The 17,104-nt window shown below is 40.8% G+C and overlaps 2 protein-coding genes across 2 annotated transcripts in view; both read left to right on the top strand.

The window, feature by feature from the left end:
- Positions 1-10,517: 10,517 nt before the first annotated feature.
- Positions 10,518-13,185, top strand: LOC118326304 (betaine--homocysteine S-methyltransferase 1-like). Its single transcript, XM_035659283.1, has 8 exons — positions 10,518-10,625; positions 11,160-11,292; positions 11,405-11,517; positions 11,656-11,847; positions 11,959-12,106; positions 12,218-12,400; positions 12,480-12,708; positions 12,810-13,185. Exons 1-8 carry the CDS (start codon positions 10,608-10,610, stop codon positions 12,997-12,999), a joined length of 1,206 nt encoding a protein of 401 aa, XP_035515176.1. The 5' UTR covers positions 10,518-10,607; the 3' UTR covers positions 13,000-13,185.
- A 91-nt stretch (positions 13,186-13,276) lies between these two features.
- Positions 13,277-17,104, top strand: part of LOC118326305 (betaine--homocysteine S-methyltransferase 1-like) — a 4,070-nt gene continuing 242 nt past the window's right edge. The window contains exons 1-8 of the mRNA XM_035659285.1: positions 13,277-13,669; positions 14,660-14,792; positions 14,913-15,025; positions 15,264-15,455; positions 15,568-15,715; positions 16,149-16,331; positions 16,472-16,700; positions 16,835-17,104. Coding sequence (XP_035515178.1) covers positions 13,652-13,669; positions 14,660-14,792; positions 14,913-15,025; positions 15,264-15,455; positions 15,568-15,715; positions 16,149-16,331; positions 16,472-16,700; positions 16,835-17,012 — 1,194 coding nt within the window. The 5' untranslated portion in view covers positions 13,277-13,651 and the 3' untranslated portion in view covers positions 17,013-17,104. The remainder of the gene's footprint in view (positions 13,670-14,659; positions 14,793-14,912; positions 15,026-15,263; positions 15,456-15,567; positions 15,716-16,148; positions 16,332-16,471; positions 16,701-16,834) is intronic.

Raw genomic sequence — 17,104 nt, 5'->3', positions numbered from 1 at the left:
CAGGTGTTGATTATTGGCAGAACTGTCAAATTAGACTTAAGTCGCAAATATGAGGACTTCAGAATCGACTAAAACTTAACTCCCTTAAGACTTCGCTTAAGTTTTGAAAGCAAAAACCTTTAAGTATCAAGTTTTGACCCAGTGAAATCTCAGAACAATAAAGGAAAGTGTGGCTTGCATAGCTGCACTTGAGTATTGAATTACTATAATTATGCAGGTAGGACTTGGACTCAACTGTGTTAAAAAAAACAGAATAACTATTAACATGGCCGTAAAAAGGAAAATGCTCACATTAGTGGTCAGCATTCAGATACCTAAAAGACCTACAACAGACTTGCAATTTGTGGATTTGTGGCTTTAAGTTGGATTTATCTTTAATGGCGTTGTTTTGGAAATACACTTATCTGCTTTCTGTCTTGAGTTATATTAGAAGACTTCTATCACTCTCATGTTTGTACAGTAAATATGAAGTTACAGCCAGGAGCTGCTTAGCTTAGCTTAGCTTAGCACAAAGACTGGAGACAGGGTGAAACTGTCTTACTTCATCCAAAGCTAACAACATAGTCCAGCACATAACACCCCTTTTACACTCTGGCCTTACAGAATAACCAAACCAGATATGACATATTTATTAGTGAGCTTTAGAGGTGCTGGTTTTTGTTACTTTACACAGAGCCTGTTTGCCCTCGTTCCCAGTCTTTGTCCTAAGCTAAGCTAACCAACTGTTGGCTGTGGCTTCATATTTACTGTACAGACATAAGAATGATACTGATTATCTCATCAAACGCATGGCAAGAATGCAAAAAAAAGCCTATTTATCAAAATGTGTAACTAAGGAATTGAGATTTGACTTGAGATTTCTCAAACTGAAACTTCACTTTGACAGCTCTGATTACTGGTTGTGGAATCATATAGTTGTTTTCTTCATTGAGGGCTCCAGAAAAGATTTGAGATCATAAGTTTCTCGCTGCAGGCTGTGTCTCCAGCTCTTTCCTCTCTTCTCACTCAAGGAGCTGAGCTAGAGACATAAACCAAACGTATTACACTGTGGTCTGTGGAACTGTGACAACTCAGGAAAGACTGTCACACTGGGACCATATGAACATTTTAGGGAGGGCAAATCGCACACCGCAGCTGGGAACAGTGAATGACACTGGGCCAAGGCTGCATGTTTTGAAGGATCGTGTGGCATGTAAGCAATGTTAACTAATGAGGGCGAATAATTTGCTACAGGAAGTCCATATAGATTCATGTAGGTGTTGTACAATTATGTTTAGAGTCACTTGAGTCACAACATTGTAAGTATCAGAGGTTTCTTTTACAGACCGGCTTGGAGAAATAAGTTCATCCTTTTGTTTTATGCATGATGGAAACAATAGTCTTTTCTCAGGTCTCTGCGCTGGCTTAGGATAAAATATTCCTGTTTGTCTGTCTGGTTTAAAAATGCATCTGATTGTCTGGTTTAGCTCCTGATATCAGCCTCATGTCATCATGTACCAGTACCAAGAGTCCAATTAAACATGAAGAAGCAGCATCACTTAACATGGTCCACATGACTGTATCTGAGGATATAGGCCTTATCTGAAGTCTGACTCACCTTTAAAACAAGGCTAAAAACTTAATTAAATCTTAGGCATCTGCTGCTTCACCTTGCACTCTCCTCTATTATTTTATCATTTTCATCTTTTTTTTATTCCCTTTTAATTTGTTTTAAATTCCATATGCGGATTCTTATTTATTGTCTTTTATGCATTATGAAAATCACTGTGAACTACCTGAATGAAAATTTGTCTTGCCAGTCACACCCTGAAGCAAGCAAGATCCATTAAGCTGAACACGTGATGCCAATTTTTTTACATTTTTAAGACAAGAGAAAGGCTTTATAAGGGTCTTGCATGTGTTCAGCTTCATGTCCTCAGTCTCTTTGCTTAGATATTCCAAAAGAGGATTTGCATCCAAATCCAATAAACATGCTTCAACTATTGGGGAAACTCTTATGTTATGTTACTGTGAGAAAAAGCAGCTTGTGTGCTATTCAGCACCAGACACTCATATTTCCTCACTGTCGAAATGTTAAATGTCATCAGTTCAATCAGCTTGTTGGACGTCTTTCTTCTACTCAGTAGATTTCCTTCTATGCATCTGTTTATTAAGCACATGGTATGTATGTAGATGGCCAACATTGCATAAATATTTTGCAAGACACTCCAGATGTTGTTCATAAATAATGCTAAGCAAAGTTATGTGTGTGACTTGTGACTGTACAGTTCAAACATTATGAGCTTCACCACACTGGTATTTGCTGCATTCATCCTGCATGCAGTTTCTATTATTTTGCCTTTTCCCAGCATGTTAACACCAGCTCTTATTTCCTCTCTGGGATGCTGCAGTGGGAGTTTGTTAAGTGCAGGCCTTTCACGCCGCCCTCTTGACATTCTTCGCAGCCTCAAACTTCATACTCCACAGTTTGTCTCCTTGCTCACACGGTGCCTCACTTCTCCACTGTGTCATTTGGTCGAGCCCTGCCTTCGGGACTTCCTCTTTCCACACCAGATCTGTCTGTGTGTGTCGTCCTGGTGAGAACACTGTGGGAGGCAGCAATGTCTGTAAATAGATACATGTGGTCAAGACAGTGCTTCAGTCCCAGGAGCATGGAGATGTTCTTAGCTGCAGGGCAACTCCATGGGAAATGCAGACAGGACTTACTGGGAGAGATGATTGGGTTTGAGGGTTAGTGGCTGTAGGGAGGAAGTTTACGCTCTGTGCAGAAATTATGTGATGATGCCATTCATGGTGTGTACAGATATGTATATGTGTTTGTGAAAATAAGGGCTAGTATAATTGTGTTAATTGCAGTAGGCTTTAAATATATAGCTGCACAGCTTTTAAAACTACCAATAGATAAATCATATAAAAAGTTGCCAAAAATAAGTGTGTGAACAGGGGCTTTGTATTTTGATTGTAAGGGTAAACAAAGTATTTAATGTTTAATTTTTGGAATATAATAATTGTAGGTGCATATGAGAGTATATTAGGTAATTTAATAAAGCTTTCATTTTTATTTAAAGAATATTCTTATTGATAAAAACAAACAATGAAAATATGATTCAGATTTCATATCAGATTTTATTACATTTATCAGTTGAGCCTTTAGTGTTGTGTTTGTGTCATAGATGTTTACCTTTATCCTCTAGTCATTTGAGAAGAAACAATGTAAGGCCACAACCCCCACTTGGTTAGCTGTGATATTTAAGTTCTGCATTAAATATGGCTTTTAAAGAGTTAGGATCAATAACTTTGCCACATACTGTATATTAGAGAGGGCACTTAAAAGGTCTGCTCAAAAATCAGCTCTTAGCCGAAGCTGCTATACTGAATATTTTCTATAAATAATGGATCAAATGTGTGTGAAAGGAGTAGCTCATAGTGACAAACCCACAAGGAATTATAATGCAACTTCCCCTCAGCCATATGGTTTTAGCATCTTTCAGCTCATTGTTTTTGTTTCAAGGCCCACCACTTTATTGCACTGGTTCACTCTGACTGCTCTCATCAGCTTTGTTTTCAGACAAAATGTACCTTTCTAGCCCAAAGCAGCTGACAGACCATGTTAGCGACTAGCCTGTGAGTATTTAGTTGCTAACAAGTCACATATTTGCTCCGCATGAGTTAGTGGAGAACAAAACAGAACTAAAATGAGAGGATATAAGACCCAGTTGCAAATGGATGCTTATGTTTCTCTCCCTCCTGGTCTGGATAGCAGCTGTTTGCTAACAAGGTCACTGCATCAGCTTGTTTTTATTGCCCCAAGTGGCCAAAACATATCCAGTAGCAAATGCCTGATGCATATTGATGATGAATGTATTAAGTTTGCCACAGTGTTTCTAATATTTGTGAGCCCAATCCTCATGTCATTGCACTTTAACGTTATTTTGAAGTAGGAGATGGATTATCTCTTGTAAAATGGATATTAATATTACAATCAAAAGGTCAATGTTCAAACTTTTAGGCCTTTAGAGCAGGTGAAGCTTTACCTTGATAGTAACATCAAGAATATTAACAAGGTAATGCCAAAAAAAAAACATAATGACAAAACAGACTCATGTTCAATCAGTTTCTGCACACCTTTCTTTTTCAAATACCTTTAGCTCACACACATACTACCAGTCCTCCACAAAAGAATGCAGTTAATTAGGGGTTAAAATGTCTCAGTCCAGTGAGGTGAACATAAACATACAGTAGGTGGCAGTGTGGTCAGAGACCTGGCATTTCTGTTTCTTGTTTTGGGGGATTTCCCAGTTGTATACAGTTTGATTTTGGAAATGAGGTCACACCGGGACACACAAGACAGAAATAAGGTATGACATAAAGGTGACACAAGACTTTGGAGCACATAAACACAGCAAAAAAAGAACATAACAAATGAGTTAGGTCACCCAAACAGAGCATGCAGACCCTGCTGGGACAAGCCAAGCATAAGTAAAGCGATGGGAAAGAAAATGATGTGGCCAAAGACAAAGTTTCATGATAGATAATTAAGTTGTATCTCATTTCATTTAAAAAACAAAAACAGGAGGGCTATTTGATCTGTGTCTGACTCATGAGTGTGCACACAAATAAACTAGAGATCATCTTATATGGAGATTCTGAAGAGTACTTTGAGTACTTTGGCTTTACAAATATTTTGACTCTTTGCTTATCCAAATTTTATTTATCTGACAAACCCTCTTCTACTATTTTCAACATATGAATCAACCTGCGGACGCAAGGAATGAAATAAAACGCTGCAGCATTTCCCGGCTCATTCCCATAAAGTCACATTAGGCATTAAAACCTAACTAGCATCAACAGTGTTACTCTGCTGCCAAAATAAACATAAATCTTGGATGCAGGTGGGTTCGTGAATTGTGTTTGGACAACACATTTGTGGTTGCTAACAAATAAAAGAGAAACAACTCAGACCAGCTAACTCACTCTGGTATTTGAAGGTCATACCTTAGGCATGCTTTTCATAATCCTACAGCAGTTTGTTCTATGTGGTTTAAAGTACAGAAAATGTACATCTTGATATATAGAAAATTATCTGCTGTTCACAATTACTTAATCTTCATTTTATTCAAGTCTAGAGTTTTATTGGAGCCATATGGCTAATATTTGATGATATATTCTCCTGCACTGATTACGTCTTTATGTACATTTAAGACGTGGCAGTTGTTCAGTTTTTTGAACAGTCACGCTGGGATGCTTTACTGTGAGATTAGAGGGAGCAGTTAAAAGATAAGTTACTGTAAACCTTCCACACAGTTACAGTACAGCGAGGTAATGAAAAAGAAGGTAATGAAAAGCTGTGCTGATACTTTATTGCAGTGAACTACACATTGGTTAGTTCAAACCATCCCTCTCTTTACTTTAAGTGTGTCACAAAATTTATGTTCACTATGTTCACTGGTTGTGAAGCAACTACTGAGGCTACAAACACCAAACTAATTAGTTTGTTCTGGACAACAGGTGATATTTAACATTTAATTCAGATGTCTAACAGTTGGTTGTCATTATAAATCAAGTAAAATAAATAGGAGACACATTAAAGGACATAGAATAAACAATAAAAAGCAGATGAGCCGCTAAATGTAGAAAAGTGAAAACACAACTGTACACAAATGTAGACACCTAAGAGGCAATGGGAAGACATAAAATCACACTGCAATTCTGTGTAGCAGCCTCTCCAGGCCTTTTTTGTGTTCATTTTATCTCTTTGAGCCTGCATTTGTGCAAACTAAGCACATTGAATATATTTTCTCTTGCCATTTGATACTGCTGACATGTTTCGGAGGCCAGCATTAGTTTTCTGTGTGGATTCCTGAAAAATTAAAGGAGAAAAAAAACAACATAAAGTGTCTGCAGTATAGCTTTTAGGCGCACAAAGGGATGAACGTCGTTCCTCCTAAAAATAATCCCTCATTTGGTGCCTCAGTCCAAAATGTCCCAGATTGAGATCTGTTGATTTCAAAGGACCTTAACTCTTTATTCACAACTTTCTAATACTTATCAAATAATTCAGTGAGCTCTTATGCCATGTATGGAAGCATCTTTATTGTTATGTTTCTCCACTCATTAATTTATGTTTCATGTTTCTTGTCTGTGCATAAGAGAGAATGGATTTAATATAGAAAGTGTACTATTGTGCCCTCTTGTGTTTTAATGTGATATTACATTGTATAATTTTTACTACCTTCGTTTTGAGTATTAAATAATAAAAATTAAAAGATTAAGAAAATTAAAAACCTAACCAAGTGCAACCAGATGATATTTCTTCGAAGCAGTGTCTTTGTGTAAGAAAAGGGAGATAAGGAGCATGCCTCCAAAGACTACAGTGAGTTTTTTACAGTAGGTCACCGAGTGCTCTTTCTCTTTCTCTTACTCACTCACTCACTCACTCACTCACTCAAAGTCTCTCTCCCTATTTATCTTTTTGTGGCCTACAAATCCACAAAGAATGGACGGTTTCAGCAGAATGTCTTCTTCAGCTTGAGCTGTGATTGGACCAGAGGAAGGGGTGGAGGTAAACAGGGGGCCAGAGTGGCACAGAGTCCCCTTTAAAACAGGAGAGGAGAGACTGAAGCAACACAGAGAACAGAACATGTGTGAAGATTGTGGGGAGAAAGGACATCAAGAGATGGGTTAGTGTTGGCTCCACAGGCTCTGATTGATGAATCATATTCAGGCTAACACTCTGCTGCATTCAGCACAAGCTCTGTAAACTCTGTCCAGAAACATGAATGTGCAATGACATATAGTTGGAGACTGAATAAACTGAGTGAGATCCTCAGTAATCAACATATATCAACAGCACTACCATAACTTGCACTGCAGTTTACAATGCAAAAAGACATTCACATGTCAAGAACAATGATTTGGGGTGTAACTTGCACTGCAGTTTACAATGCAAAAAGACATTCACATGTCAAGAACAATGATTTGGGGTGTTACACCAGCTTTTCTCCGTTTTATTTCTGTTGCCATCTGGCCGAAAGAGCATGTGACAAGTCTGACACGTTATCAGTTTGTTAGGAGTCAATAGTTAACTGCAACTTTATCAGTGTCAGCCCAGGTCATTTCATGTGTTTCTACACAGAAAGAAACTTCAAACTTGCAATTTTGTGTACCATATTTCTCCACTCTCATGCCTCAAACCTGGCCTTTTTCCCAGCCTGCCTCGCTCCCTATCCTCACCCATTGAACCATTCTAGCTCCAGCCCCACCACCACCACCCCTACCCACCCCCAATCAGCCATCAGTCCCCGCTTGTTGTCCTTTCACACTCTTTCAGCCTTTGGTCCCTTTGCAACGGCACAGACAGCCTCATTTCCAGCATCAGCCTGCAAGAACTAGTTGTGGCTGCAAAGAGAAAATGTCACACAGTACAGCTGCTGGTCAACGCCTGATACTCCAAGTGGAATAGTTGGAATAACTCTGAAGAAATGGGATATGGTAGAAATACACCATGTAAATAGATTTCATAGAACTAGATCTAACCTCACAAGGCCCCCATATGTAAAAGCTCTAGATAAAGAGAAACAGAGAAGGTGCTTTATATCTTGTATCCAAAAGAGGCAGAAAAAGATCTCATTAATCATTCCAAGCTTCTTTGGTCCCTTCATTACGTGATGCATAAGCCAACATGATGTAATGTGGGCTGTAGACATGGTGAGCAGTGTTCAGTTTGGTACATTAGGAGCTCAGAACAGGGTTGTGGTTCAGTGTGGACTTGGAATTTGAGGTCTCTTCCACTGTGGAGATCTGCTGCCTGACTCAGCACTTCAGTGACACTTGACACATTAGAGCTATTTCTGCTCTTATACATAAATACTTGTGCACACATTCGCAAACATGTTGACAAACGCTCACCAACAGATGCATGTGCACCACACATGTACGTTTAAACACTTGTGCCTGAGGGATAGGAGTTCATAAGGTTCCTTTTGGTGCCTCGCTAATGAAACTGTTACACCTTATAGTAAACAGACCACTCCTCTCTAAATACGGCCAGGGCAAAAGAACATTACATTTAAATTATTTGCGAGTAGTTATGTTTTTTTGTTTAATGAATGACTGGGTTGTATGCATACAGCCATTGACACCCCCTACAACACTTTTAGTAACTTTTTTTTGACTGACCGGTTACCTGCTTTCTCAGCTTCATATTTATTCTGTGTGCCTGAGAGCTCATATTTATCCAGATGTGCAACATAAATAGACACACTTTGTTTAAAGGCCTGGTTGGACATTTAAGGAAATATGCTTTTTCACTTTCTTGCAGAGTTGATTGAGAAGATCGATACCGCTTCCATTCATGAAGATACAGTCACGAGATGGTTAGCTTAGCTTAGCATGAGGCCTGGAAACATGAGGAAACAGCTAGCCTGGCTCTATATAAAGCTAATTTATTAAAATGTTATATCTCATTTGTTTAATCTGTACAAAAAACTGATTATGTACTGCAATGTTTTTTGGCTGAGCGCAGTGACTTCTTGGAGTTGTCACCATGAGGTATTGACAAAAAACTGTCAATATATTGTTTTTTTACTCAATAGTTTTTTGTTCAGATTGCACAACCAAAATAATGTCTTAAGTAGTGAGACGAGGTGCTGGTGAGCAGAATTTCCCCACGTTACCTGTTTCCTGGCTCCTGCTTCATATTTAACAGACAGATACAAGAGTGATATCTTCTCATCTAACTCTCAGCAAGAAAGCAAATAAAAATCTTGAAATATTCTTTTAACCTCTTAATGTAAAATTTTGTTCTCCCCTTTAATTTCCCTCTGTGGGGAAATCATATTGTTCCAGCTCTACATTGAAGCTATATGATGTTAGCACTGAGTGAAATATACAGACCCAAGATGCCATATTACAGCTGCACTGTAAATGGTAATATTAAAAATTCCAAAACTATTTGAAATCTTTGGAAACTTTGCTATCTCCACTAGAACTTAAAATAAAGTATTTTGGTGTTTGGACAATTCTTGGTAATGAATAACCTACTGGTGAGAAGAGTTAACTGTAAACTAGAACACATATTTGCAAACTAGTGCCATTTTTGGAACATATAACACTTTTAGGTAATGCACAGTCCTTTTAGATCAGCAGAAGGTAATGTGATCTGTGCAACTCCAATACAGCTGATGAAATCCTATGGTGAACTATAGATTAGAGGCGTTTTTCTGAACTTTGACTCTGTTGATAAACACCTGAGGGAGGCCTATCTGTAACATTCCCCCTGAAACTGGATAGACCCAGAGCTGGCAGAACTATACACCTCCACTTTACTGAAGGTCAATATCCCCGTATCTGTCTGAGTGTGTGTGTCTGTGTATTTGTACATGTTTTAATGTGTGTCTGTGTGCAGTGCATGGAAAAAATAAGCACAGTAATGAAGACTGTGGCCAGGGATGAAGGTGTTACTGGTTAACTCGGATAAATGCAATGATCTACATGCAGAAGTTTTTTTTAAATACAGAGCAAAACTGGGTTCTGTGATTTCAACAATTATTTTCATTATTCAATTATGTGTTTATTTTTTCTTACTTAATCATTTATTTGCCCTCTAAGAAACAATGGAAAATCAAATGTCTTGTTTTACCTGTCCATCAAAGCCCAAAAACATTTACTTGGACATGTAAAAAAAGCTGATTTTCACAATGGAGAAGCTATTTCAACCTAATTTGGGGGCATTTTTGCTTGAAAAATCTCTTTAACAATTAACTAATTATTAAAATAGTGGCTCATTCAATCAACTAATAATTTAATGAACTAAAAGTTGCAGCTCTCTATCTATTAAAGTACGTTATGTACAGTATATGCCATGGCTTTGCACGGCCCACAATTGAGAGTAATACAAGACACAAACTTTTCTGAAAACAGCCATGAAAAACACAAAGAGAAGCTTCAATCAATCACTGCACATTGCCAGTCTTAAATAGTCTTGTGTCCCAAGACTAATGGGGAATGTTAGCAATTGGACAGAGGTGCACTATTCAGGCTTATCTCACCAGGCCTTTGCAGAAGGTTCCAGCTGTGAGCATGCTGCAACTTTGTAAAGTCAGTAATTGCATCATTTCAGGGTCATTGCAGGGTCTCAGAAAAAAAACACTTGAAGGATTTGATTTGATGTAACCAGGATGATTAAGTCATAAACATTTTACCAATTAAGCTACTTTGTACACTCAAAGTAGAATTGTGTGTTACATACTAAAAATGCCCACTATCTGCCAAACAGAAGTTTACAATAAAGCACCAGTAGTTTGGGATAAGTTTAATGTTTGAAATATTAATATAATCATTAAACAACTCTTTCACTTCATGTCCCTGCCTTACCTGCACTGACTTTTACAATCCATGCCATCCTCATTGATCTGGGAGCCAGACTATGTTGCACAATTTCCAAACAAACATGTGGCAATTATGAATTTGGCACCAACATTAAATCCTCCCTTATTCACCCAGCAGTATAAAACGGGTGAGGAGCAACAGTCGGCACTCTTCCGACCGAAAGAGGGGTTCGCTGTTACCAAGTGCTTAGTGCTGCAACTGAAACTGGGGAAAAAGAGATGGCACCTGGCAAGAAGGTAAAATAACCTCTCTGTGGACAATCATGCTTGTATGTTACAGCATGTAAGGCTTTGATATCATAGTTTTCCTGTCAGTCGATAGGCTGCGGTGTTATGAGGAAATGTTGTCAGTACAGGTTTTATGTTTGTGTGTGTGTGTGTGTGTGTGTGTGTGTGTGTGTCTGCATGTGGTATGCGAAACAGCCAGACTAAAGCGGTCACCACTGGAGAATCTCAGACTGAAAACTGCGTTTATCTTTTTACCTTTGTACCTGAACTGCAGCTTCCCTCACATAGACACATACAGAATCATCAGATTTTGAATGCACACATACACATTTGTCTCTACATCAACTGCAAACTGTGACGTATACTGCACACGTATGACATCTATGCTCTTATCTTTAAGTCACATACATTTTGTTCATTGCTGTCCTTCTTTCCTGCTGCATTTCTATTCTAGATATTAAGTAAAATACAAAACATCAAAAAGCTTATAAGCCATTTAGTGTAGATGGTGACGTGTGTGCATGGATGCCTCTGCTCCCACAGGGTATCCTTGAGCGTCTGAATGCTGGGGAGGTGGTGATTGGTGATGGAGGCTTTGTGTTTGCCCTGGAGAAGAGGGGCTATGTGAAGGCCGGACCATGGACTCCTGAGGCTACTGTCACACACCCTGAGGCTGGTAAGACAGACAGTACACACACCCATATTGTATGAAGCCCAGGGGGAAGGTGCACAAGCCTAAAAGCACAACGTTTTACCTGTAATATGACAAATCTGTATGTTTCCATTAGTGCGGCAGCTGCATAGGGAGTTCCTGAGGGCAGGAGCTAATGTCATGCAGACATTCACATTCTACGCCAGTGATGACAAGCTGGAGAACAGGGGTCAATCATTGAGAATCACTGTGAGTACCCAACTATAGCTCTTTAGGATTATGCAGCTCTTGCTAATTCCATTTTACTGGTTGTGGACAATAATCAAAATGTGTATTGCACAGAGCATCATCATCAACAACCTCATGTTGCCTTCCTCATTTTTTCAGGGGACACAAATCAACGAGGCAGGCTGTGACCTGGCCAGAGAAGTAGCCAGTGAAGGAGACGCTTTGGTAGCTGGCGGAGTGTCTCAGACACCTTCCTACCTGAGCTGCAAGAGCGAAACAGATGTGAAGGCCGTCTTTAAGAAACAGCTGGAAGTGTTCGTGAAGAAGGGCGTGGATTTCATGATTGCTGAGGTAGATTCATGTCATATTTTCATTTTCTTGCACAAGTCATGTTAAAACTACTTCAGTGTGAAATATGATTAGTGGAGCGCTAAGTGGTGACTGTTGTTTCTGTCATTGCAGTACTTTGAGCACGTTGAGGAGGCGGAATGGGCCGTGCAGGTGCTAAAGACCAGCGGAAAGCCTGTGGCTGCTTCTCTGTGCATCGGACCAGAGGGAGACATGCATGGCAGCTCACCTGGAGAGTGTGCTGTCAGGCTGGTGAAGGCTGGTACGTATTTAATCTACCCTGCGTGATCTGGAGCATTATCCTTTTGTTTCTTTACTTGAAAGTCATCTGTGTTAACTGATATAACAATAACCAGTTCCCTCTGTACTCCAGGTGCCCAGATTGTAGGAGTCAACTGCCACTTTGACCCCATGACCTGTGTGAAGACTGTTAAGATGATGAAGGAGGGAGTGGAGAAGGCCGGACTGAAGGCTCACTACATGGTGCAGCCTCTGGCATTCCACACCCCAGACTGCAACTGTCAGGGATTCATTGACTTGCCAGAATTCCCCTTCGGTAATATATTTTGCTTGGACATTGAAAATAAAAAAATATGTGCAGCTGGCAGCTGTTCACAATTGTCTCCTTCTCTCAGCCCTGGAGCCCAGGATCCTGACCCGCTGGGACATGCACCAGTACGCTAGAGAGGCCTACAAGGCTGGCATCCGATTCATTGGTGGCTGTTGTGGTTTTGAGCCTTATCACATCAGAGCTGTGGCAGAGGAGCTGGCCCCTGAGAGAGGGATAACGCCCCCTGGCTCAGAGAAACATGGCATGTGGGGTGCTGGTCTGGAGATGCACACCAAACCCTGGGTCAGAGCCAGGTAAACCATCCAAACTATTCAATACACTGAAATACACACACTTTTAGGAATATTATGTCATGCAGTAACCTGTGTGTAACCTGTGCCTTCATCTCCTCCAGGGCCCGTCGTGACTACTGGGAGCATCTCTTGCCTGCATCCGGTCGTCCCAAGTGCCCGTCCCAGTCCACACCAGAGGGCTGGGGTGTGACCAAGGGCCATGCCGACTTGCTGCAACACAAAGAGGCCACCAGCATCCAGGAAATGAAGCATGTGGTGGAGATGCAGAAGAAGGCCAAGTCCTCTGCATGAGCAAGGCAGAGCGGGAAAAACAAAGCACCCGTCCCTTCAGTCGGTCAACAAGAGAGGGACGAGTGGGAAAGAGTGGTATCTTTCCCAGTTCCGTTTGGAGATAAAAAGCACTTGTAACAGCGATGCTCCAGTTTTGGAGTATTACTTTGTAAACCCCAAATCAATAAACCTGAGTTTGTTACTTAATTTTACGGCTATGTGTTGTCAGTGTGGAATGAGTGACGGCTGCAACAAACACAAACCATTCAAACATTGTCAGTAATTATAAGAAATCTCACATATACACTGATGTACTTAATATTTGCTTGTCTGTTAAAACTGGCTGCCAACTATCAAGTTGGACTCATGGATTTGTCTATTCAGGGTCCAAAAAAGACTGAAACCCACAAACTAACAGGAAGACAGACAAACAACCATAATTAATCCGGACAAAACTAGTAGCACAAACTCACAATTCTCCCATTCAGTAAAAGAGGGGAGGGGAAGGAGTAAACATTGCAGTTGTGTAACTTGCCTCTTGCCAATCAGAGCAGCTCTTACTCAGACCCCTCCCCTGCTTCAGTGAGATTTATAGTGGCCTTCTCCTCCACTCTAATGTTGCTTCAACTTCTCAAAGTCTGAGCAGTCAGGGGGTCCACACAGCTGCAGGATTATGGCACCAGGAAAGAAGGTATGTGTGGAAAGGACTGTCCTGTAGATTATGCATGCAGGGAAGGAACAACTAGTAGTTTTGTGTCAATCATTATAATATGTGTGATGTCTAATTGTTAAGACCCTTGAGCTCCAAACTGAATCAGCAAATTACCCAAATTAGAAAAAAACAACAACATATTTTCTCAGTAGCATCTGTACATGCAGATAGGTTTGGCTTTATTTGTCCAGGTTTCGAGATATTTGTGTTTGAGGTTTCTTCCTCTATCCCAATGCACTGGAGGTGAATGAATTATGAATATTTATGAATTATTCTCAAAAGTTAAGAATACATTTTTTATATATATAATGTAGGACGTAAAAAAAGCCTTTTTTCAACCTTTTACCTCAAGATTTACTTTAATAAGAAAAATATTTCACTCTCCGCTAAATAACAGAGGAATTGCTGGGACTAAGACTAGGACTTTTTATTAACTGGAGGAACAGACTTGCCTCTTGAATCTGACTTTCAGTGTGGTATATGTGGTATAACCCTAGGAGGATCTGGTGAGGGTTTATGACTTAAATGCATGCCAGGTGGAGCTTTTTTTCGATTCAAATATATAGTGAATTAATGAATAAATAATCTCCTTTTCTCAGATATGTGCTGCTTCTTCTTGCAGACTCAGGGTCACTGAGAGAAGCGGGATTTGGCAGTGGAACTACTGTGCATGAGGCATAATGCATAGATATAGATTTCTATAGCTTATAGTGGCCTCTTCTTAAAATATAATACTTGCAATGCAGACTTGCCATCAGGCCTAGAATAAAAAACACCACATGTTTCCAGCTGAGGGATGGTTAACTTGGCCAGAGGTGGGCCATAATGCTGTACGTAGCCTATATTAGAAAGTAGTATGCTGGTGTTCTTTGAATGAAGATCTGCACATCCTTTGGCCTGACTGGCTCATCTCCAGCCTGAGTAATCTAGGCATATTCAATCTAAGCATTCACTGATCCATTATTACAGGGAGTCTTGGAGCGTCTTGACGCTGGGGAGATCGTGATTGGTGATGGAGGCTTCGTGTTTGCCCTCGAGAAGAGAGGCTACGTGAAGGCTGGTCCCTGGACCCCTGAAGCCGCCGCAGAGTACCCTGAAGCAGGTGACTCAAAATGGCTTATTTATTATCCCAATAGGTTCTCTGTAAATTACCTTTATGTGTCACAGTTTAGATGGATTGGCGTGTATGTTTGTCTTACTGTGTGATCTATTTGTTTTTCAGTGCGACAGCTGCACAGGGAGTTCCTGAGGGCCGGGGCCAACGTTATGCAGACCTTCACCTTCTACGCCAGTGATGACAAACTGGAAAACAGAGGCAACAAGCTCAGCTTCACTGTAAGTTAAATCACAAATCACACCCCACTTTTATAGGAAAAAGCAGAATGTCGTTGTTGCTCATCTGCACATTAAAAACAGCTAAAATGTTAATCAGAAAGTAAATAAGGTACAAAGAATGCTCATTAGCTTTAAACTGGTTAAATTTTCTACTTTTTATATAAATACTAGTGATATTATCTCATCTCTATCCTGTTCTGTATTCAGTTCTCACCTTAGTTTTGGCTTTGTTTTGCAGGGGGCTCAGATCAACGAGGCCGCCTGCAATTTGGCCCAGGAGGTAGCCAGTGAGGGCGATGCCCTGGTTGCTGGGGGAGTGTGTCAGACTCCTTCCTACCTGAGCTGCAAGAGTGAGACAGAGGTGAAGGCCATCTTCAAGAAACAGCTGGATGTGTTCATTAAGAAAAATGTGGACTTCCTGATTGCTGAGGTAGAGATTTAAAACACACACACACACGCACATAACTTTAACACAATTGAATTTATTCCTAATTTTTTATAATTTTCTGGTGGATGTTTGACTGAATGTTTCTGTCCTACAGTACTTTGAGCACGTTGAGGAGGCAGTGTGGGCTGTGGAGGTGCTGAAGGAGACGGGGAAGCCTGTGGCTGCTTGTATGTGTATCGGACCAGAGGGAGACATGCACGGTGTCTCACCTGGAGAGTGTGCTGTCAGGCTGGTGAAAGCCGGTGGGTACCGTAGTCACATATATACCAATGAGCATATTGGTCAAGCGAAAAGGGATAACCCACATTTTTATAAATCATAATTGGAATTTTTTGTCCTCACATGACCTCTCTGTAGTGTTGTAAGATGACAAGGGCAAGATTTCTAACTGGTAGGCATAAGATGTGACTGTTCTTAGTCTACTGGAATTATTAATTAATAACTAGGAGCCGCCTACATGCCAAAACTGTGTCCTGTATTTTTGTTGAGTAACCAGTGCCAAAATGTTGACCATAAAAAAAGAAATCAGCCAAATTTGAAATGTCTTATGAATTCAAACCCAAACTTTGAAACCACAGCTGCAAACCACAGTTGGTGTTGTCTCCTCTACAAGTGTTATTTCTTTGCTTATCTGTAACAGTCAGCTCATACCAGCGCATGTTTTTTTTTCTGTAGGTGCCCAGATCATTGGAGTCAACTGTCACTTTGACCCAATGACCTGCGTGAAAGCTGTCAAGATGATGAAGGAGGGAGTGGAGAAGGCTGGGCTGAAGGCTCACTACATGGTGCAGCCCCTGGCATACCACACCCCCGACTGCAGCTGTCAGGGATTCATCGATCTGCCAGAATTCCCCTTCGGTAATGATATACTGTGTTGCGTTTAAATTTTTACCATTCAGTATGTATGTAATCATGTATAACATTTCACCTTTATATATAAGTATTATACTATTTCACCAAAAGCAATCAAATGTACATAAAACTGAATCTTCTGTCAGGTCTGGAGCCCAGGATCCTGAGCCGCTGGGACATGCACCAGTACGCCAGAGAGGCCTACAATTGTGGCATTCGCTACATTGGCGGCTGCTGTGGCTTTGAGCCTTATCACATCAGGGCTGTGGCAGAGGAGCTAGCCCCTGAGAGAGGCTACCTCCCAGCCGCATCAGAGAAACACGGCAACTGGGGTGCTGGTCTGGAGATGCACACCAAGCCCTGGGTCAGAGCCAGGTCAGAAGCAACTTTTAATCTGTCACTTAACACCATAAATATGCACCTAAACTAAGTGAAGTGTAAAATATTGGTTCTTCGGCACCAGTGAGTACTAACTACTATGTGTGTTCCTCTATTTTTAATTCTTTTAGAGCCCGCCGTGACTACTGGGAGAACTTGAAGCCAGCCTCTGGTCGTCCCCTGTGTCCCTCCATGTCTTCCCCCGATGGCTGGGGTGTAACCAAGGGCCACTCTGAGCTCATGCAGCAGAAAGAGGCCACCTCTCAGGACCAACTCAAGCAGCTGTTCGACAGGTCAAAGAGCCACTGAGTCCGGTCCGTCTCCCTCAGCACTGGCAACAGAGCTGAGTCAAACAGCCGTGCCGTGCAGCTATAAGCGCTGCACAGTGGTGTGCACTATCT

This window comes from Morone saxatilis, unplaced genomic scaffold (genome assembly GCF_004916995.1).
Source record: "Morone saxatilis isolate NCDOM2014 unplaced genomic scaffold, NCSU_SB_2.0 Contig16, whole genome shotgun sequence".
Taxonomy (NCBI): Eukaryota; Metazoa; Chordata; class Actinopteri; family Moronidae; genus Morone; species Morone saxatilis.
The sequence above is the reverse complement of the archived record's forward strand: the minus strand, read 5'-3'. Positions and strand labels throughout refer to the sequence as shown.

Coding starts and splice junctions, on each gene's coding strand:
- LOC118326304 (XM_035659283.1), top strand. Junction 12,107..12,217: donor TGTCAGGCTGGTGAAGGCTG/GTACGTATTTAA, acceptor TCTGTACTCCAG/GTGCCCAGATTGTAGGAGTC. Junction 12,401..12,479: donor CTTGCCAGAATTCCCCTTCG/GTAATATATTTT, acceptor TCCTTCTCTCAG/CCCTGGAGCCCAGGATCCTG.